Source organism: Pomacea canaliculata, linkage group LG12 (assembly GCF_003073045.1).
Source record: "Pomacea canaliculata isolate SZHN2017 linkage group LG12, ASM307304v1, whole genome shotgun sequence".
Taxonomy (NCBI): domain Eukaryota; kingdom Metazoa; phylum Mollusca; class Gastropoda; order Architaenioglossa; family Ampullariidae; genus Pomacea; species Pomacea canaliculata.
In genome coordinates, this window is record NC_037601.1 from 14,391,520 (window position 1) to 14,414,000 (window position 22,481).

A 22,481-nucleotide genomic window follows, 5' to 3' on the forward strand; every position below is an offset into this window, starting at 1 on the left:
ATGACGTTGAAGTTAAAGTTTTTTGAATTTCAATTAATTTTTCCTGATTCATTTGTGAAATATTATTAATTAACTGTGCTATGCATTGCGTATGTTCATAACCGCTCGCCTGTGTGGACGTGGTCTCATCTAAATCATGAAGTGCGAAGGGACAAGCACATGTGTTGCCTTGAACTGTGGGATGCATGATGAATACAAATGATGAATATAAAAAAAAGATGTTGCTGTTTTGAAGTAGTATAAAATGTTGTCTTTGTATGAATTTTTTAGAAGAAGAGCATGAGTGTGTATAGCTGTATTCATGTTTGTTCACTTGCTGTTTTTTTTTTTTTTCCTCCATGGTTTCTTTGGAACAGCTGGAGAAAAATATTTTGATATGCATAACTAGCGTCATTATTCCATTGTTAACTGTTTCAAAATATTTCTTCAATTGTTGCATTTTTAGAACAAGTTTTGTTTTGAATTTATGCGACTTCGTAGTGGAATGGTAGTAAATTAAGACATACGATTGTAGCGTATGATAAACTAACTTTCAGCGTCACTTTTGTTTAAATTTACATGACTTCTTTGGGCTTGTTGATGGATATCTGGCTTTGATTGAAAAAGCAGCTGTTTTAATGGTTTTTCGGGGACATTTTTGTGTGTGGAGGGATAGCCCAGCTAGTGAAAATTTGTGTAACCTATACACACAACGAAATCGGGTCTCTAATAAAGTCGCATCTTTCTTTCCCTCAGAAACATGGTCTGTGGCAATTTTTCTGTCTACCTTTACGTTTCTTCATCCTCGTTCTCTTTCTCCATTTTCTCTCTCTCTCTCACATGCACACACAGAGTAGAACAGTACAATTTGTTCATTGTAGTATTTGTATCAGTATTTTGATTGGACTTCGTAGCAGATGAAAATACATGCATAAACTCTTCCTTTTTTCCTCTCTTTTCACGCACGCGCACACATACACACATACATAGAAGTCGCTTAGGTACTTTAAGACAGACATCACTAGCCTCTCGCATGTTATGTCCACGAAAGCTGAACGTCCACAGTGCTTGAGTGAAAGAATGAACAGCAATGTACCGTGAGTTTGACTTCAAATGTTGGTTGAGCAAGTGAAGATATTTTCGCTCTGTCCGTTGGTTTTATGGAGTTTCACTTTGTCTGCCTTTTGTGACATTTTTTTTCCAGCCATGTTTCATTGTACAAAGATTAAGAAATAAATGAATTTGACTTTTGTCTGACGACTTGACACTTTATGCGTGTGGGCTTCAAACATATTTGAGTGAAAAAAAAAGGGTAAATGATAGTTGTAATGTAATCTAGATAATTAGTAGAATTGGATCTCGAAAACGTTTTCTTATGCTATTTATACATTTTTGTTAAAATTGTAGTCTGATTGATACCCTTCTTGTGGCAAAAGGTTTCGAGTTCAGGAACCTAGTGGTGCAGAAGAATATGAGACCAGTTCCGGTCTCTGAGAACGTCAACACTGGGTGATGGTCGGTGTCTTTTTGGGGCGCATGACCAACCCCAGCTGCCGTTGAGGATGCAGAGGTTGACTCAGCTGCAGCAGCTCCTGCCGGTGTTTCTGCTGCAGCCAAGCTTCCCACGCCGCCTCTTTCTCACTCCTCCTCGATGACGTGGCAAGTCCTTTCTCCTCCTCCTCCGACTTGGTCCTCGCCGCAACACTCTCTCTCCTGGCTTCCTCTTTCTTCCTCTTCACCCACTCCTCGTGCGGCACGGCGGCGCTGCTGCGAACCGTCGGGGGCTCGGGCTGCGGTCTGCGCATGCGCTGTGTATGTGAGCGCATTTCCGCTTCCCGCCTGTCGACCTTGTGGCGCCACTGGGTGAAGGAGATTTGTCGCGGCGCTCGGTGCGTGCGGAAGTTGCGATGCTCGATGTCGGCCAGCTGCTGCAGGTCGGCCCGCAGGATGGCGTGCATCAGTTGCTTCCTCTCCTCCGTGTGCTGCAGCCACTCCTCGTACGTCAGCGCCATGGCTAGCAACTGCTGCCGCTTCTCCTCCAAACGGCGCTTGGCGTCCTAGGAAGTAAATAATAAAATAAATTAGGTATTTCTAAGAAATATAATCATTTTATACATTTGTTTTTATATTCACTAGGTTTTGAACTCTCCGTGGTCAGGTTGGGTTTTACGACTGAGTTGCAAACAGAAGAAGTTTTAAACTAAGTTCTGGAGGGTTTATTTTGATGTGAAGTTAAATGCTCCTCGACTAACCTTGATGTCAGCAACTGAAAGCTTGTCTTTGGTGTTGGAACTGTCTCGCTTTTCTTGCCAATCCTTGTAGGCCGACATGTAGGTGCTAGGGTCTGGTCTGGAATCGTCTTCACCTACACTTCCGCCCAGCTTTGAAATAATTCAGGGAAAAAATTGCTTTAAGACCAATCTGTACTGATTTCAAAGCAGTTGCCATTTGAAACATTTCGGAAAATATCCACACACGAAAATTCACCCCTAGTGTCGCAAACAGGTATTCTTTCCTTCTCTCTCTCTCGCACTCTCTCAAATTAATTCTCCTGGCCAAAGTGACTTACACTCTGCTCTACTAGTAGATAAGTGGCTTACATTGTGCTGTGCTAAAAAAAGATACTTTTTAGGAGTACACACGTGTCATACACACTGAACCAAGTTTCTGAGAGGACGAGTCTGATGACGGCCGTAAAGAATCAGGTGCTGCCGTCTGAGGGCGACCCAGGGGACGCTGTTTGACCTCCTTCAGCCAGAGGTTAAACACCTGGGAGTGCTCTCCGTCCTTGTCCGCCTCGTCATCATCTCGGTCGCTGTCGTCGGAGCTGTTGGCGTCCTTTGGAAGATGGAGTCGTTCCTTCCTCTTGCGCTCGAGCCAGATTTCGAACGATTCCTTCGCGCTCTGCCGTTTTAGAGAGTTCTGGTCCAAGTCCTTCCGTTTCTTGCTCCTCAGCTATCTTTATGCGTCGCTTCATCGTTTTCCATGACTCTACTTGTTTTTGTCTCGACACCAACAGGCGCGACCTGTGCCATTAAAGTGTGAGATAAAAACTGACATTTTTTTTAGTTGGTGTAAGTCGCTTCCAGTTAGTAGCAAAAATTTGTCATAAACATTCTCTCTCTCTCTCACACAGGGACATAAACATTCATCACACCGCTGCCAGAAGCTTGCGCGCGACTCACCGCTGTCTGCCCGAGAAGCGAACCGTTCCTCCTCGGGACATCACTCGTCCCCCATCGTCATCGGAATCTCCATGGAGACTGCCCACAGCTGCGTCACTCGTTCCAGTTGCCTGCAGTTCAGGGCGCTAGCAACACTCAACACCTCTTGTGAGCCCACCACTGAACCGTAATCTGTTGTCCCTCCCAGCTTGCACGTCATCAAGGGGACTCTTCCCGACTAGAGGGCCGCGCGGGAGGTTCTTGAAGTTGGGCGTAGGTCTTTCTCTCTATTGTTATCATCCACATTGGATGGGGTCCGAATCTCGAGGCCAGACCGTTTGAAATACTTTAACAACGTTTCTGGCACCTTCGTCTGTGCCATGGTGCGTCTGCCCTGGCTAAGGTTGTGTTCAAAGGCGTGAGCGCCCACAGGTCTGAACGTCGCCGAGGACGTTGTGAGAACTGAGCGGGCACCGGAAAACGAAACGTCCTGCACCGCTGGTCTGTGTGGCAATAACACCCGGGGGGTAACCTGGGTAGACGGGTGATCAGTCCTCTCGGCATCCACGTTTCCCTTTTTCACTTTCGTGCTGCCGCTGGACCTCGGGGCTTGTGCCTTCACTTGGGATACGGGTGGACTTGGTACCCGACTAACGTTGTCGTTCCACACGAACACTTCACTGTCCTGAGAGAGCTTTGACGACATGTTGGCTCGAAGGCGACTAGGTGTGCAAGGTGAATCCGCAGAGTTGTTGCTGCTTCCGCTTGTACCTTTCTCCCGCCTTGACGTGGCCCTTGAGGTGGGTCTGGCGGGTGCAGAAGACGCTGGACGGAGAAGATGGCTTTCTTGAAAAAGTTGTACTCTCTGCGGTCTTTGGCGAGATGACATCAGCGAAGCTGAATCGGAATCCGCCTCGACACTGTCGGAAGCGCTCTTTGTCACGTGGTTAGCGCGGAACACGTAAGCAGACGGTGGTCGAAGTCCTTTCTCCTCATGGACCAGCCGGGTGTCGTTTCCCTTGGACTGTTGCCGACGTTGACGGAATTTTTCTCAGGCACAGCTTAGCCGGCACGCGGCGAGCCAACTCCGCTCCAGACACGCCATCCACATCTTGTACCTCCAGGTCAGCACCGTGTGCTAGAAGGATCTCCATCACGTGATCATTGTCACATGATATGGCAGCAAACAACGACGTCCTACCGTACAGCGTTTTGCCGTTGGGGTTTACTCCTGGATCATTGCAAATACACAAATGTTAATTTAAAATACGTAAAATTGGGATTTGCAATCAGACTTTCGTAAATCATTACTAGAATGAGTATCAATCCATACTGGATAAACTAATCTTCTAGAAAGTATACTGATGTAGGGGATAAAGTCTGTCTTCTAGAATGTTTATGATTATCTGGTGTCCTCTAGAAAATTCACCGGAATAATGTTTGGCAAAAAAAAATAATAATAAAACAGTTATCCAATGTAGAAAATAATACTGAATAAAATTAGGTGTGCTTTGTAACTTTGAAATAGTTATTGATTAATTTTTGAGTAAAATGCTTGGACCTTAAAATTATTACTGTTGTTTTATGTTGCTGCAAAAATGGTGACTAGCCCGTGACGCTGAAAATCACACTTACCAACAGACAACAACGCTTTGCACATCTCTTGCTGCCCAAGGAAACTGGCGATGAAGAGAGCCACCGTGCCTCTCTCTGCGACGATGTCTCTGACCTTGCTGGCCTCTTCCGAGTCAAAGGGCACAGCCTCTTTGCGCAGATGCACGGCGCCGTGCTGGACGACCCTCTGGACATCACCGGCGACGATTTGGTCGTGTAGGTCCTGCCAGCTGTCCAGCAGCCGCACCCGGACCACGAAACCCTCCCACACGTTGACGTCCAGGTGCGAGAACGTGTTCCTCGTGCAGCACCTGACCTTCTGCGCAGGTCAGGCGGTACGTCTGCGCAGGTAACCCCGTCTCCAGTTCTAGTCTTTTGCGCACGGCTCGAATGGAAGTACCTGACCGAAGGCCGCGCAGGGTGCAGACGTCCTCGCTCGGGAGAATGACAAAGAGGGTGAAGGACATGACGGGTGGATGGAAGGATTTTACTCTAGGTAGCGTGTCAGACTCTCGTCAGGTGGCGCGATGAACAGTCGGGACCTAGATGGAAAAATGTCAGAGTTCTTAGAGGCTTCTGCAATGGAGTAAAGTTGCATGACTCACCCTTCTGCATAAATCGGTATTTAATCCACGTTTTACTGTAATTCGCGTGTGCAGTTTTACACTTGCAATCGCTCAACCGGATAAATAAAGTTGTATTACATTGTATTGCACTTTGTTGTATTGTATTGTCACTTGAGTACCTCAAGGGTGTCTCCCAACCTTGGTCTCCTCTACCTTACGACATTATTGAGGTTTTTTTCAGTTTTTTTTAACAGTAGACAACAACCCAAAACTACTTTTTCTACCTTCAGATTACTAGCTTTGACGATTCGCTTTTTGAGAGCATTATCACTTTCCGTTAGCAAAGTTTTGTTTAATTGAAACGTGAGTGAGTGCGTGCGTGTCAGAGGTGCGTTAAAAAAAACGGCATTAGTTCGATAGGTGATCAGAGAAATTTCCCATCAAACACCGCGCTGTCATGGCCCCGAAGGTTGGGGAGCACTCTAGAGGTGTCAACACGTTTAGGTTCAATGAGCAGAACGCTCGACTTACTACAGTAGATTAGGAGAGACGTGAGGGGGTCGTCAACAGGAGATCGAATATCGGTTCCTGCCACGCCAAATGATTTTCAAAGCCAAACGCTTTTGAAGGCTTGGTCCAGAAGTCCTGCAGAAATCGTCCTGGCAGTGTGAACCTACACCAGGTGTATCTACTATATCGAGACAGAGGCTTTCTTCAGGAGTCCTGAACCTTATATCGAAGTATCGATGGTTATATCAAGTTTACAAGCAGAATTATTACCTTGCTTGTGCTGTAGTCCATGGCAACACTGGCGAGCGAAGGAGGGATATATAAAGTCCGTGACAGAGTCGGAGCCACAAGGTACCCGGTCTTAATAACAAAGAACAACAATTTAAAAACGAACTCCTGTGTTCAAACCGACTATTTTGATATAATAAAACGAGCTTTACTTTTGTGTGAAAATAAATCTTTTAGAAGGAAAAGAACTGAAATAAAGACAATGTAAAAGTGGAAGATAATAAAAGAACCGACATAAAAGACAAAAAAAAAAAAAAGTAGAGAGTAAGAAACACAAAATATCTGGATCTTTAATTTGTTTTTAACTCAGCTTGACGCATGAACATTATGATCAAATACCAACCGGTTCCCAGGAACGAGACTAAGTCTTTGTTTCCTGACTTGTCTTCAAGTTAAAGACACGGAGGACATTGTGACAGTCGCTTTGACATGTCGACGGTTGTGTTACCTGAGAACAAACGTTGCCTTTACAGTTGTCTCAGTTATTTAGTGTAGAATTTCCTTCTGGCAATGAGAATGAACACGTTCACCAGTCAGGATTTATTTAGCTGTTTCATCAGCAGTCGTCGATGTGTGATAAGAGATAACTTTACACCACTAGCGAACATTTTAATTCGTGGACTAATGCTCGAACTTCAGTCCCTCAACATTATTTATTTATTATTTATAGTAGTGTTGGCGCTTTCATTGGAAGGGATTGGCAGGAACAAGTCGGAATGAGGACGACAGCCCTACCTGAAGGTCTGATGCGCTTACACTCAGAATAGAAACAGCAAAAGGTTTGCTAGGAATTAGCGGGGCTTGTAGGGAACCTCAAAGAATGAGTTATTGGAACTCTACGATCTTATTAACGGGCTCTCTTGGGGATGTTTGTCAGAGATGTTTGTAATCGGATTACCCGAAGTGCAAAGTGCGGAATTGTTGTAAATGCGTTTGTAGTTGTGTGTGTGTGTGAGTGAGAGAGAGAGAGAAATGTAACAGATTCTGTACATGTTTTGTGGAATTTATTTATATGTACAGGTGAGCAGGTAATTGCTTATTTACCAGGCGTGAGAGAGAGCGAGAGCGGAAAGGAGAGAACGTTTAGGATTGCACAACAAACAAGTAAATGAGAATAAAAGAATCAACCCCATATCAAGGTTTTGGTTATGAATGTGAGGCACAGCGTATAACGCCAAAGAGACTTTTCATGAATGAAGTTTAAATAGGTTTTGCTTCTCCAGCAAAGCCCAGCTTTTACTTATTGTCTTACTTACTGGAAATATACTCCAGCTTAATTAAGACAGTAGTATATGGAATGGTTTTTATTGTCGCAGAAAGAGGTAGACAGGGTGTTAGTCATCCACCCCTAATCTTCAATCACTCATCATGTGGGGCCCAGGTTCTGAGTGTCTCAGTGTCCCCCATGATCTCATCGTCAAACTTCTCACCTCAAAGCTGATGTCACGAGATCGCGATGTCAGAGGTCACCTTTGTCTGTGCCAAGAAGCAGAATCCATTCCGACATTTGATTTTTAGAGAAATGATCATCACTTGCTGCTTTTCGGGTAGTTTGCCTGCTGAGTGTATCGTGGCTTCTGAGTGGATCCAGGCCACAACAATAAACAACACCCGGTCATAGACTCTTAGACGGACGTCTGGGAATCGAGGAAGTACTTGAGGTTTCTGTTTAGAAGTATATTACTGCCGTCACCTTTTTTTTTTTTTACCGCTTCTTTCTTCTTCTGTGGGATTCACAAGAATATTTGTGGTGTGCATTAATACAGTGTCGCGGATTCTATTCATTTTTGTTTCGTCGTGAATTACTATTTCTTTCTCCAACACCTGGCTTAGGTTATTACTTATGTCCAACATCTGGCTTGTGTCTCTCCATGTCAGACATCTGGCTTTGGTCGTGGTCTTGTCTGACATCTGACTTATGGCATTGCCACGTTAGAAATCTGCCTTTTTCACAATTTCCTGGCTGCTTGTTTTCTCAAACTTCGCCGATTTCAAACGGCATTTCAGCTCTCGTGTAGCACTTCACTTCACCTCACCTCAACTCATGTTTATCGTCGTCGTCTCCGTGTCGCTCTCACGTGCTTTTCTAATGTTTACCAAACTTTGCAGTCCTCCGAACAGCTTGTAAATCCCAAGCTTTTCATTAATCATTCCACTTCACCGAACAATTGACTGAATGTGAGGTGGGCGTAAGCACCTGGTACAGGTAGAGAGGCCTGCATAGACTCCTTGATATTGCTCAGGAGTGTTTCATGAAATCCTACTTTAATCTCTCGGTTGAATTCCCCTATACAACAAACACATTTCTTCTCGAGCCACACTCACCGAGGAGACTAGCAGGCCACGGAGAATGCTTCCATTTTGTTGCTCCGAGTTTTACTCGTGTGGGTTGTATAGGAAATTCAGAAGCAGAACAAAGAGGACTGAATCGTTGTTCCTCCCGTGAGTTTCTTCTTCAGAACGAGGTCATGGCATGGCAACCGTTTGAATATTTCTCCATGTCCCCTTCTTTTCAAATGCTGATCTATTTTACTGCATTTAGAAGTTAGGGTTTTATACAAGTACTTTAACTGTTAAGCAGGTTAAGTAACAGTTTGAACTTAACAATCTGACCCAAGCTGAACTTTGCAGACTCCTGACCTCAGTTCCAAGTAGTTTGTCAACGTCACGCGCGGTGGTTCGCACATGATTTGCAAGACTTTTTGTTGTGATTGTGGCAAGACCAATGACTAATTTAACTCTGTGATCAGGGAACATTACCGAGTTGTCAGGGATTTTATGGATTAGGTCGCGATGCCATTTATTTGTTCGGCGAAGTCGACAATTCAGCCAAGAAATGGAAAATACGAGGGGCGGTCCGTGTGATTGATTCCAGCGGGTGACGCAGGCCATGGAGAACAACCGAGGTCAGTTGAGTAGAGTGAGGTCAATTTGTTTCTTTATCTCAGGTCCGTAGCTAGAGTTTGACTATCACTAATCTAATGAAAAAATAATTGTGAGATGTTAAATATGGAATCTTTATTGGAATTCATTGGTATTAGTAGACTGAGCTAATGTGTATGAAGGTGTGTGTGTGTGTTTGTTGTGGAAGTGTGTCTGCGACGGTGTTTATGTGTCTGTGGGCCAGAGAAGGAAAGTGTGTGTGTGTGCACACGTACATGTGCGTAAGACGGACAGACACGCACACACAGACAGACACACAGACAGACACATAAGCACATGTACAGAAATGCGGCAGACAGACAACACAACAGGTGTAAACGATGCATTCCAAGAAATGACGGCATCCATTGCTTCTACAATAAAACGAAAGCAACCACCGACTAATACACTGGCATCGAGTACAAATTTACTCCAACCATTGCCCCACCATTCTGCCTAGTACCTCTGTCCCCCCCCTCAGTGCACTTTTACTCGGTGACCTCAGGTAAGGTCAGTCGTGTGACAAGGAATCAAGCTCCAAGCGAGGCTAACGGGACTTGGAGAGTGCATTGTGCTTCTAGTCATCATCACGACTGGCCTTCAAGACATTCGAATGTGCAATCAGGAACAAAGAAGGAAATAATCGAGAAAAGGAAATGAGATTTGTTATTCTCATTACTTAAGAATAAACGGGAAAAGTGTGAAGGCAAACACAAACACACATTCGTGCATGATCACGCACACGCACACACACTGACCAATGTGGTTTGATGAAGAAGAGAGAGATGGAGAAGCTGAATCACTCAGCACTACCAGAGTAAATTTGCTGACTCCCATTAGAGCCACGCCATCTCCCATCTTCTTGTTTACTCGCAGTGCTTAGCGAGTGTCCACCTTGAGTTAATGATGACAGTGAGACTCGTGTCGGGGGAGCAATGACAGCTAAGGTTGTGTTTGGTCCTTCTTCTGCTCACATCTTAAAATATGCTTTGACGAAGGTTCTTTTCACACATTAGAAAATAATATTTTCGTAAACACACACGCCCACCACTCGAGGGGAATATTCAGGTACATTGTCAAAATAGTTGTTGAAACGCCATACGGAGATTTAAATGATAAATGTCGTCTAGCTCGACCTCGACAATAATTTTACTTGTTTAACAATTTGATAATTCTTTCGTAACTCTGGAAGGAAAGTGGTGGGTTAGACATGTATACACTGACAATCAACAAATTGTTGTTGGGATACAATCGTTAACATGATGAAGCAGTTGCTCAAATCACTAAACTTTCGGTAAGAACAAGTCCACGAACATGTATTTAACTTTCTCCACACGCACACACAATTAAATAGTTATTCACACACCCACACTCTTTACATTCTTGCCACCACACACATGGAGAGATTGAGAAGCACATACAGATTGAGAAAAAAAAATCACACACACACACATCTTGAGAAGGAGGAGACGCAACACACACCGAAAGAAACCAAAAGATTCATGAAATCCGAGTAGAGATCAGAGCTGTGTGTCCACAACACAAAACACATGAGAAATAAACAAAGTAGCCATTTTCTTACCTGGACTGTATAGCCTCGACTGTCACCTCCATGTCGGCCAATAACTCTCACAGTTCGTGTCCATGGCTATCAAAGTGCGTGGCAGCCCCAGTAAACACAGTTCCTACTTTAGGTAACAGTCAAACATTTTGACTCCCCTTAGTCCTGCACTAGGTACTTTTTTTTTCTTTCTGACACTCCAGGCACGACTTCTCTTCCACCCGTACAGGAGGTCTCAATACCAGGTTGGCAAGGCCCACCCGATCTATTTCGTTATACATACCCGTGTACTCGCACCATAGACAAGACAAAGGCCAACGTGTCTGTGTTCATACGGCTGATCACGTAGATCACGGCGGAGTGATACAATGACGGCGGAAGTGCTTCTGTGTGCTTTGTCGCCCGGCGTGGACATAGGTATGAACACGTCGAGTACAGGTCGGCGCGTTTCTTGGCGGTTGCCGGTGAGGCCGAGTGGAGACCTGCAAGTCTAATGTTATCGATATGCTAATGGCTATTTTTTTCTCTCTCTCTCCCCTAACGGCGAGATATAACTCGCTGGCAATTTCTTCCGTGACAGCCAAACCTAATGAGACAGTTCTATTTCTGTACACTGGGAAAGTTTTAAAGAAGAACGGGAATAGAGAATAATATCAAAGGTTGCTAACGCAGTGCTTGGGCTATGCAATGGGACACACATACACACAGAGAACACACACACAGTACACACACACACGGAGATAGTCGCCAGCGCATGCACGAAAGAAAGAGCGCACTTACACACATGGTTATAGAAAAATAAAATAAATAAAAATTTGTAAAGCACGTACACTCCTAATGAGCATGTTAACAAGAACGAGACATGAACAGCATACGAGGGACAGGAAAACAAACAAAAACATATGAACAATAAAAGAATAAACAACAGTAAAGAAGAATGAAAATCAAATACAGAAAACACAGAGGGGAATCAACTAACAAGAACAAGAACTGAGAGAAACATGATATTGCAACGAGCAGGGAAGGGTGTGAAAAAGGACGAGCATGATGGGAAAGGAATAGTTCTATTATCATGGAAAGTAGATAGTTCTACCCGAATGAGGGAAGTGTTTATAAATGCATGGATTGCTCAATAAGTCTCCGTTTTGATTGGTCGATGTCAACCTGTTAAGGCTGGTTTTTTTTTTAATTATTTACAAGATAAAGGGGCTATTGCGAATAGAGAAATTTCGATGCATTTATATTTGTGTTATTAATTAATTAATATAATTTTTAATTAACACACATGTTTGTGCTGTATTTGTGAAGTGTGTGCGTGCGTGCATGCGCGGGTGCATGTGTGTGTATGTGTGTGTCTGGATGTGTGTGTGTGAGTGTGTCCGTGTGCGCGTGCGTGTGTTTGTGTGTAGAATGTGTGTGGATGTATGTGCTTGCACTTATTTAAACCCGATGTTAGTTTACATAACTAAACATCTTCAGACATAATGTCAAAGGTTAAACATTTGATTAACGCTGCTGCAGCATCAGCAAAAATTTGACGTCATTAAGGCATGTGACGTAAAAATCCCTACACAATACGTCACTAATGACCTCATGTGCTTGAAGACTTCGCAAGCTTCTCGAGAGATCATTCAGCTTTGACTTTCAAGTGTTTCGAGGTTATGTCGAAGAAAGTATGATGGAAACTTTACTGTGACTATGTTGGTTTACTTTAAACAAAACCATTTTCTAAAGAGGTTGAGACCTGTGACAGAATGAACCGGAAGAGTGCGACAACACCATGTTCAGGGTATGTACGTGTTCCGAAATAATTTAAAGGGCACCTTTTCAAGATATGGAGATTTGTGTTTCTAAGGTTTTAAGTTAAAAAAAGATTTTTATAGAGTGAAGCACTTTCCCTCTGTCAACTAATGTTGTAGAATACGAAAAAAGGAATTTTAAACAATAAACAAATAAATTGATTTCTTTTGTTTTTAGTAATTTACCCTTAGAAGGATACGTGTTTGTAGGAATGACTTCCAAAGAAGAAGAGGTCTCCGCAGTGTATGGCTCGATATTCCCTAGACGCTTGAGGAGTGGCACACCTTTGGGAGAACATCGTTTCTCTAAGTCTGCAGAGACAATGTCGGAAAAATCGACGATACTACACAGTAAAAAAGATGTAGATGTAAAAGCATGCAAGTGTACATCTGAATGCAAAGCTTGCAGCCATCAAAAATCACTCGAAGTTAGGGAAAAGGTCAATGATATAGAAAATTGTAATGTAGGGTCCAAACTCAAATCGCCCGCACCACGTCCTCAGAAAACGACGAAGACGATCCCAGGCAGAGACAATCAAAGTAAAGAAAATGAAAAGTGCAGTGTTGCTGATGGCGGCACGTTATCAAAACGGAGAACTTTGACACGCACGACAGTACCGGGACTTGCTAAAAAAATCCAGCAAAGACAATTCTTTACAGCACGAGAAAGGAAATAGTGATCATACACCTCAAGATTTCAGACATAGGTCTGTGTCGTTCCTCGAGTCTTCAAACAGTGTGGTCAAGGAAAACGCCAAGAAAAGGTCTCATAAAATTCTCGAAACTTCTCTCAAACCGTCTCCTACAAAACCTATGTGCAGTCCGGCAGTCGACGTGGAAGCTGCAAACACGCATCATCAAGAGATAATTGACAAAGAAAGTACTTCCAGACGACCTTCGACCTGCAAGAGTCTTGAAATGCCAGACGACTATTGGGTTATGAGGAAAACTCTACCTGCAAAAAGATAGGCAAACTCCCACATCCCTTAATGCAAAGACGACAAAAATTTCTGATTCTTGCAGCCAGCGATCCCTCCGACTTCCATCAAAAAGATCCACGCAGAAGAATGTGAAGGTGGATGTCTTGCAGGAAGTCAGGGTCCGGTCCTCGCCGCATGTCGGCAGGCAGGCGAACACGGGACCGCAGCGTGTTGACAAACAGCAAAGCCAAGACAGCGTTAGTCCTGGGTCCAGTTCTGATGGTATGAATCCAGGCACCAAAACATCCTGTTCAAAAGGAACTAGGAGTTCTCGCGAGCAAACCCACGGACAAAGGTACAATGGAAGTTATGAACTTCCTGATCTGCAGTTTTCTGGACATAACGTTCCGGATCTCACGACTACAGAAAAGATGAATCTTGCCGGGCATGAACCTGCGCATCCCCGGGACGAGCCGGTGCTAGAAGAAAGCACGTTACCCCCGGTGGCAAACACGGTGGAGCTTCTAACTGAACCTCGCTCGTGTCACGACCATGAACAAAACGAAGACAGCGAGGACGACGATAACAACAGCAAAGGTCGCCTCATCGACAGTCCAGCATGTTACTGCCAGGAGTCGGGTGGCTGTGAGGTGGAGAAGGAGCAGGACAGCCCCGGTCCTCCTTTGCTGGAGCCCATCATTGTCTTCAAAAGGGATCCTGAAAGTGAGCTGGAGGAGCCGGGGTCGCTGGACATCGGCCAGCAGCCTGTGGACGAAGGAAGGGTGCGTCAGCCAGAACTTGCACCGGAGGAATGAAGAGAGAGAACTGGTCGGCGAGAACGGGAAGAAAGGATTTTCGAAGCCACGGTCTGGGGTGGCTAACGGGGATCGAGCTGCCGAACGGATCTGCGAACTGGGGAGCTTTACAGCTGACTACGTTGATGGGAAAAGGGATTGTGCTGAAACAGGAACGTGCTCCAGGCAGGCGAGTTTTCAAGGATATTATATCTATTCACTTGTTTGTTCGTTTTCTTCTCGTCTATTTGTCATGCATTCATTTTTTTGTTTGTCTGTCCATTCATTCAATTCGTGAGGAGAGTGTGAGTCTGTATCTATTCTATTTCGACACACTGACAGTATGTATATAAATGTTAGCACTGTTTTTGTTGAGGAGCATGCGTGATAAAATTGATGTACTGGTAACTTACTCGAACTGGTAAACACTGCCACATACGGAGCAGATCATTTTTTAAATGATGCATTTGATTTATATGCTGACAACTAAGTTCAACACTCACGAATGCAAAATATACATACATACGAATTTTCAACCCCAACACTCCTGATTTAAAGACTTACATGTGTTGTTCGTCTAGTAATACAGTATAGAAAGTACTTCTTTAGGACAGATTGGACTATTACGTCATTCAAGAATAGCCTTATATGCTATTTTCAGGACGACAACGGGTCTCGGCGGCGAAGAAAAGGCAGGCCGAGCAGAAGAGCAAAGACGGATCCTCGCTGGCTGTCAGAGGCCAGTTTGTCTCCTCGAGAGGACGAAGGCCAGAGAACAGGAAACGTGTACAGAGATAAGGCTAGCTTGCAGCTCCTTGCATCAAGAGACAGGCCGTCGAAAGATCAAACTGCACGGAAAAGGTAGGACTGACTCCTTGTTGTCTGAGTCACGGGTTAGAGAACTAAGTTGCCAGTGTGTGTGTTCGTGCGCGCGCGCGTGTCTTTTGTATTCTTCGAAATCCGATCCTCCTGTATTGATTGAATAAACGCCAAAGCGGACGAAATTAGTTTATTCAGTGATTAAGAAAAGCTCTCTCACCCTCTGAGCATTGGACAAGTTTCTGATTTCTCGTCATGTCGTTTCCGACACAGCACGGGCAAGCGGCAAGGAGAGGCAAGCAATGGATCTGGACGGCGAAACCGCAAGGTGGTGGACCTGGAATCGCTGTGGGCCAACCCTGAACTGGACACCCACGCATTTCTGCTGTGGGCAAGGTGAGGGGACTGCTTTAAGCCTGAAACATAAAAGACAAATAATAATGATAGATTTTTCGTGTGAATTGTGCAAATAAATGCTTTCATTACACGCTGCGTAAAAGTTGTAAAGTGGTCTGTTTGACAATTGTACGATGACTACCACTCGAGCACGCCTATGACTTCATTTTAATTTATTTATTGAATACTCTACATTTCTCTATAATAATTCGCATGAAATTAAACTAGAATTATAATAATTTCATTATACTTTTAGCTTTCCCTGTTCAAGTGCTGAAGATATTTCAAAGTTCATCGCCAGGTGATGTTCTTTTAGAATTATGACTGCATTTCGAGTCACCCTCAACTATATCTGGCGCAGATTCTTAGATCTTGTCTCGAACTGGTGAAAATAGATATTGACCTCAGTTGACCATTGTGTCCAGCGAGAACCGTCATGGCATGCAGAAGCGACATCCAGACGCCTCCAGCGGCGAGGTTGAACACTTGCTGGCCAGCGAGTGGACCGAGGTGACCTTCTCCGGCAAAGTTCATTTCCTGTGCAGGGCGAGGGACGCCGGCACCGATCAGGATAAGCACGCCTTCCGGAAAAAGAAAGGTTTGAACTGGATGCCTTTTGATTTGTTTGCATCATGCATGTTCCGACTTAGTTCTAGTCACAGATTGAAATCGTAGATGGAGGCTGTCATTACTTTCAAGTTTTAGCTGATGAATTCGCTTTTCTTTCAGCCTTGTGGTTCTGTACGCGAGAATAGACAAATAAAAGTTAGCCTTAAGAAGTTATTTTGATGGCATTTTGGAAAGAGTTTCTGAGATCATGTCATCCAGTGGTGTAAAGTATACGCAAAACATACCGAATCTTGTTTGAGAAGTATCTTTACTGGCGGTTTCTGGTGACTGTCTTCAGTGTAACCAAGTCCAAATAAGATAATTGCTCCTCTAAAACTTCATATTCGACCTTAATCGGAAACTGATGCAATCCAGATGGAAAAGAGCGTGGGTGAAGAAAAGGAGTAAAAAGTAATTTTAAGTTGTTCATTTTAGTGAAGTGCTAACCAGAATTCCAACGACTTCCGGCGAAAAAAAGGTCAATTACTTAAGTTCTTTATACTGTGACTTTGAATAAGGTTCTGTGTGACTGTGACTGTGACTCTAAGGTCCGTGTGATCTTGCAGCCCCATTTGAGAAGAAGAACGCTTCAGACCCCGAGGGCAATTCCGTGTACGAGCAGTTCCTAATCCTGCCCTTGGAGCGGCAACGCGAACTGTTGCGGAAGTGGATGAAGTTCTTCCAGAAGATGCTGCCGCGCCTGGAGTACCAGGAATTCATCAATGATTTCAAGAAGGCCTGCAAGAGCCTGCAGCTGCGGCCTGTGTCCGCCCGCCGCAAGAACGCGCGTCTGCGCAACCTGGACCCCACGCACTACAAGATGCTCTTTGAGAAGATCCGCGAAGCGCGGCCCCGCGTCATCAGCATCTACAACAAGCGGAAGGCAAGGGAGGATACTGTGCTGTGGCAGAGCTTTCACGCCCTCGTCAGGCGCCTCGTGTTGGGCCAGTCCTGGCCTTTCTTGCGTGGCTGTCGTTCAAAGGTGAGATAATGCGACCACCATCATCACCATACTTTGAAATTTTATTTTTATCTGTACCTCCTCCTCGTCATCATAAATCCTCCTCCTCCTCCTCCTCCTCATCATCATCATCATCATTGCCACTGGCGAACACAAGACTGGACTCTGGATACCGTGCAGGTCCTGGGAGAGCTGCTGAAGGACATTCAGCAACTAGAGGTGGAGGAAGCGCTCGCCCAGATCGACCCTCCCTTTTCCCTCACCGCCTCTGAAGTCCACGACGTGCTGGGGCAGACTCCTACAGGTCCCTCGACACCCTCCCCAGCCGCCAGCGCCCCGCTGCCGGGGGGCAACGACTTGTTTGATGATGTCAGAAGTAGGCTTGACAGTGACATTGCCGTAATTCCATTGATTAGTTTGACTATCGTTCTGATTCTCTAGTTGCATTCAAGTATCAGTTAAAGCCTAATTAAAGCATCACTTATAAACACTGGAGTGAAGGGGGTGGGGAATGGATTCCTTTAAGCTGAAGGGGTGGTATGTTCTCAAATCATAACTGAAAGATTTGTTTGCAATCGTTTTACAAGTAATTAGTTTGATGTTGGAAATTGAATAATTAGTGTTATTGGTCTTAATTAAACCACTCCCATGATGTATATAAATAGAAGAGCCTTCCTCCTCAGTTCTAATCTCGTATTTCACTGGCTGCGGTCTCTCAGTGTTGCCGACCAGCGGCCCTGAGACCGAGGGCTCCAGCATGGTGCCAAGGGAAGCCACTCCGGTGTCAGGGGCAGGCCACTATTCCCCTGTGCGGAGCTTCATCCAAGCCCCAGGTAGCAGCCGCGAGCCGTCTGGCCCTGCAGGAGATGCCGAGCTGCCGGACAACGCCTTCGTGCTGGGCTTGCTGGACGGATTGCAGCACGCAGCAGACCTGCCGGTGCTGGACCAGCGCAGCCTGGACACCGTCTTCCTCGGTCCGCCGCCTCGCGTCCGGATGACCGTCCACACCCGCGACACTCAGCTGCAGCACTCGGCCGCCTATCGTCGCACCCTGCTGTACAAGCACATCCAACCTCTTGTGGACACCCACAGCCTCTCCCACGCCCTGCCCTCCTTGTATCACGGACACCCTCCGCGATTCTTTTTCCAGGAGGACAGATAGTGGGCAGATGACTTTGTGTCAGGGAGGACTGGACTAGTCGAATGAACGGAAATGACGCACGAGGCATGCTTTTGCTTCCCATGTGCCAGGCCAGATCGTGAAACGAGATTTCTCCTGCCACCCCAATCTCGTTCCACCATCCAACTCTTTGTCTCGCGGCACTTCCACGGCTTCCCGAAAGAGTGCAATGTTTGAAATTGAGCAGGCGAGAGGAAATAAGCAGTGGTTTATTGGCATACTGCTCTTTGTTTGCAAAGGATAGCCGTCAGGTTGGCTGAATTTAAAGAATTTTCTGGAAACAGCTGAAAGAAAAGCGAATCAGTTTATTAGCGTGAATAAAAGTGAGTACTTGACTCTAACCTTCAAACACATTTAACCAAATTTTTAGACTAGTATGTTAAAATACAGTAGAACATCTCGATAAATATTTTTTTTAATCTAAAGTAATGTAAACCAAAATTCAACAAAATCTCGGAATATCATAAATAATTTCGCTGTTTGTAAACAAACACTTCTTTGTGCATATGGTCAAGATCTTAGAACGCACGGAAAATATCGGTCTACTGGTCTAAGGGAGACAAGAGAAGATTAGTTTTAAGCAAACTAGGTTATGTCCCTTGTTACGTCAGGTCGGATCTCACTGTTGATTACGGTTTTCTGCTGCTGCATACACACTTGATCGTTCACCAAAGTGATGCAAACGAACGATGTACACCATGAAGCTCCGGTCTCTCATATATCTGCAGTCGATCGCTAAGACAGGTTGAACAATAATCACGTGACTAGTTGCTGTCAGTCTTACTACGAGTAGATTTGAAGTAAAGGCAGATTCTTGCCTCTCGTTATATTTTTCTCAAAGTTTATAAAATTTCTAATCAAGCTGGCATACATGAAGGCCTGCTTTCCAGTCATAAAAGTTCTCATAATTGTAAAAAAAAGGTGAAGTGTGAAATGCAGATAAAATTCGTCCATTCAACCTGGCTAAAGTTCTCATTTAGTTATTGTCTAACTATCCTTTTGCTTTTGTTAGCACAAAGCATTTTTATCAGCAGTAATGATCAACCCAGTCGAGAGACCACTTCAGATATGACCGCTGGCAAGCTATGCAAATAAGAGAGGGAGGAACATAAACAGGTTTATTGATATGTTGACGTAAACACAATTATAGAGACACATCAACCCCAGCTCCCTGTCTGACACTTGCCATGATAGCTTTCTCCTCTTACGTCCTTTAAACTTTCGAGAAGTGTCCGCAGAAAATGTTATTGGACATATCCAAGAAATTTAGTAAAAAACTAAATTACTCTAGGAGAATTTTATTTGGATACTTTCTAGTTTACACGACAGAACTAACGGCTGCACAGTTACACCCAGGACCAGTGTTCGCGTATCGTTTGTTCTTATCAGTGAGCGTGCAAGAAATAGAACTTCAAACAATGATTCGCTTTTCTGGCGCTCTTGTGTTTCCAAAGCCCGATCATTAAAGAGAGTGTTTTTGGCCAACCACTGACTCAGCTCATCTGCGAACAGTAATTTATACATAAACCCTCGGTTAGTCACATTAGCCGTAAACCTGTTTACATCCGGGAGGACTGAGGTTGGAGCTGGCTCGCTGATGTTTTCCTGTCTGCCACGATATTGCTGTGATACGGTTGACATGTGATAGAAACTATTTTTTCACTCAGTGCTTAATAAATGAGAAAACAGAAAGCAGGACTCCTGGTTTGGGAGTACGCATGCGTGCGTGTGTGTTTACACGTCATCAGACAATAACATGTTATCGTACACGAATTATGTCAATTATTAGTCAACGTATTCGATTTGAAGACGTGTAAAGGATAAAACAAATATGTTGACATGACTGATTATGACAAGATTTTTTTAAATAAAATTTTTATGTAACCGCAATGTACAAACTTCACCAAACGTGGTCAAAAATTTATTTATGTTTATCTGATTAAAAGAAATGCTATAACCTTTAGTCAAACGATCCTTTAGCGTAGAGTTTTCTCTCGGTCGGTAAATCTGCTCGCAGTACGACCGTAAATTACGATGTATATTCAGGATAGAAAAAAAAAGATGGAGAAAATGTAACCACTGTGTTCTTGCTCCTCAATGTCTGTTAATGTCAGAAACTCGCATCACCTTGTTGTGGGTCCCGGTGAAAGCCGGACTTAGTTGCCTGCGCTCGAATTCTGCCATTTTCAGAGATAAAATATAAACCACAAAAGACACGCAGAAGTCGCGTGCAATCTCAACAATCGAACACGTGTGTGTTTGCTGCAAAAACTGTTGTGAACCTGATCAATGGAGCAAATACTGGGACAGCGAGATAATGTGTGTCTGTCCGTGTGTGCGCGCGTGTACGACTGAGGATTTGTGATCTGCTTGCCACTCATGGCTTCCATCTCTTGCATGTGACATTGTGGTCGAGACCGTAAAATCTTCTGTTCCTTTGGAACGGATCCGAGTCGAGACGAGTCGAACTGAGACAGAACATGAGGGAACTGAGACAGAGAGAGAAAGAGGAGGGAAAGAGAGAGGGAGGAAGGGACTGAGTCAATTTTAACAAAAGTAATTAAAAGTTTTGAGTTTTTCTCGTAGTGCAGGGCTCTTTGCTGCCAAAGGTGCCAACCTCTTACAAACTTGATTAAACTGGAGCATTGGCTGCAAAGTCTAGATGCATTCTGTCTCTTTAAGACCACTCAGTCTTCTTTTTAACAAGAAGTTACAATATCTGCTCTCATATTTTAAACCTTATTTACTTATTTCAACATTTGCAATGTTGATTGTCCATCAATGACTGCCATCAACAAAATCCTTTGACCAAGACTTTGACCTACATTGACCGAGACTGACAGATAGCCAACTTTTCACAGCTGCAGGTGAACAAATGTTTCAACTTTTCAAAACAAGAAATATTCCCTCTCCATCACGTTTCAGCGTTCAAAAGTGCGCCCGCGCGAGCTGGCGTGTGTGAGAGTCGCCATGTCTGTTCTGCGAGAGAGAAGGAAGCAGACAGTTGTGTCATTGCAGGTAACGGCGCCATCAAGCACGAAGTGCAACAGTGATCCTCAGACCCACGTGCCGCTCCTGCAACAAAAGGAGAATAACGGTTCGTCCATCCACTGCCAGTCCTCTGCCCCTTGCGTACACAGACACACCCGTTTCTTGGCGACGCCAGCATCTCGAAACAAACCTCTGTTCATGATCCTGATGGTAGCTTTGACCACCCGAGGACTCTGTTATCGGGTGGGGACGGCAAACTACTAGGAAAACTCATTCGGCGCCACAAGGAAGCTGAAATAGAGGATTTTATACTACAAAGTTACAGTAAGTTGTATTTTGAGTGATTGACTGATCAGATCTTTACTTTACAGTTGGTAAAAGCATAATGATAAAATGTTACTGAAGCAGATACTTGCTAAAAAATAAACAAACAATTTCGAGCAATATTTTCTCTGTGTTTCGATCTTTTGTAATGAAGGGCTAGCTCGAGTCAATGTTTCTAGGCATCACGCAACTTTTATGAGACATGCAAGACGTTTATTCTTAGAAGCTCTTCATTAACACGTGAGATAAGAGGCTTTTCTCTTGTCACAGATGTGCCATCATTAGTTTTTATTGATGGGCGATAACAGCGCCCTTCTCTCTACTTTGAGATAAATTGATAAAGAAGCTGTGGAGAAGTCTTCAGGTGTTGTAGCCTGTTAGACTTGACCAAAGTTTTTGACGGTTGACACTATACTACACTTGCATTTACAACCAGTTTTTATAGAGGTGGCCCCAACACTTTTTTTTAAATGTAAAGTTGTTTTTTTTCTCCAAGCAAAATCTCTCTGAGAGTGAAGCTCAATAAATGGTCGAGGTATTTGTAAGTGTCTAAGTTTTCTGCAAGCTGTGTTATTTTGAACATTTTTGTCCACAAATTTGTGTTCAGTTGTGCATCGTCAAGAGTCTTAACTGCCACTTTCGAGGGGGAGGGAACGTTTTCAAGATTGCCCTGATGTTGCGTCAGCAGGTACAGCAATATCAACGAGAGAGACTCGCAGATGGCGGTGTGGTCAAGGTAAACACCTGATAACCGGTAACAAGCCTGGAGATTACAGGTATCCCCACAGGTGACAGTTTTTATCAATCCGCTTCCACACCCACGCCACCAAAACAAACAACGACAATCTTGCACTATGACTTGGCATTTTGCTCAAAATCTTTCTCTTACGTTTATATACGTACCTCTGTTGTTACCTTTCCCTAGACATCTTAGTCTCGGTACACGAAACTGGAATCATTGTGCAGACACAGTCCAAAGGTTGTTTAGTCGTTGCGACACACATTTCTGTACTCTATTTTTCAGCAAATAGCAAATGTGTTTCCTCCTCAAATGGGGCTTGAAAGCAACGATTTGTCGAGGGAA

General features: G+C 44.3%; 2 protein-coding genes across 2 annotated transcripts; one reads left to right on the forward strand and one right to left on the reverse strand.

The window, feature by feature from the left end:
• Positions 1–319: 319 nt before the first annotated feature.
• Positions 320–11,039, reverse strand: LOC112577397. The gene is given in 10 exon segments (XM_025260461.1): positions 320–2,036; positions 2,232–2,361; positions 2,635–2,727; positions 3,165–3,274; positions 3,799–3,968; positions 4,144–4,374; positions 4,779–5,040; positions 5,042–5,299; positions 6,104–6,193; positions 10,626–11,039. Coding segments are annotated over 8 exon segments (1,737 nt in total). The 5' UTR covers positions 5,225–5,299; positions 6,104–6,193; positions 10,626–11,039; the 3' UTR covers positions 320–1,478.
• Positions 11,040–12,239: 1,200 nt separating this feature from the next.
• Positions 12,240–18,587, forward strand: LOC112553442. The gene is made up of 8 exons (XM_025220659.1): positions 12,240–12,393; positions 12,614–14,307; positions 14,779–14,978; positions 15,210–15,332; positions 15,758–15,930; positions 16,508–16,923; positions 17,083–17,278; positions 17,622–18,587. Exons 2-8 carry the CDS (start codon positions 13,876–13,878, stop codon positions 18,062–18,064), a joined length of 1,983 nt encoding a protein of 660 aa, XP_025076444.1. The 5' UTR covers positions 12,240–12,393; positions 12,614–13,875; the 3' UTR covers positions 18,065–18,587.
• Positions 18,588–22,481: the final 3,894 nt, after the last annotated feature.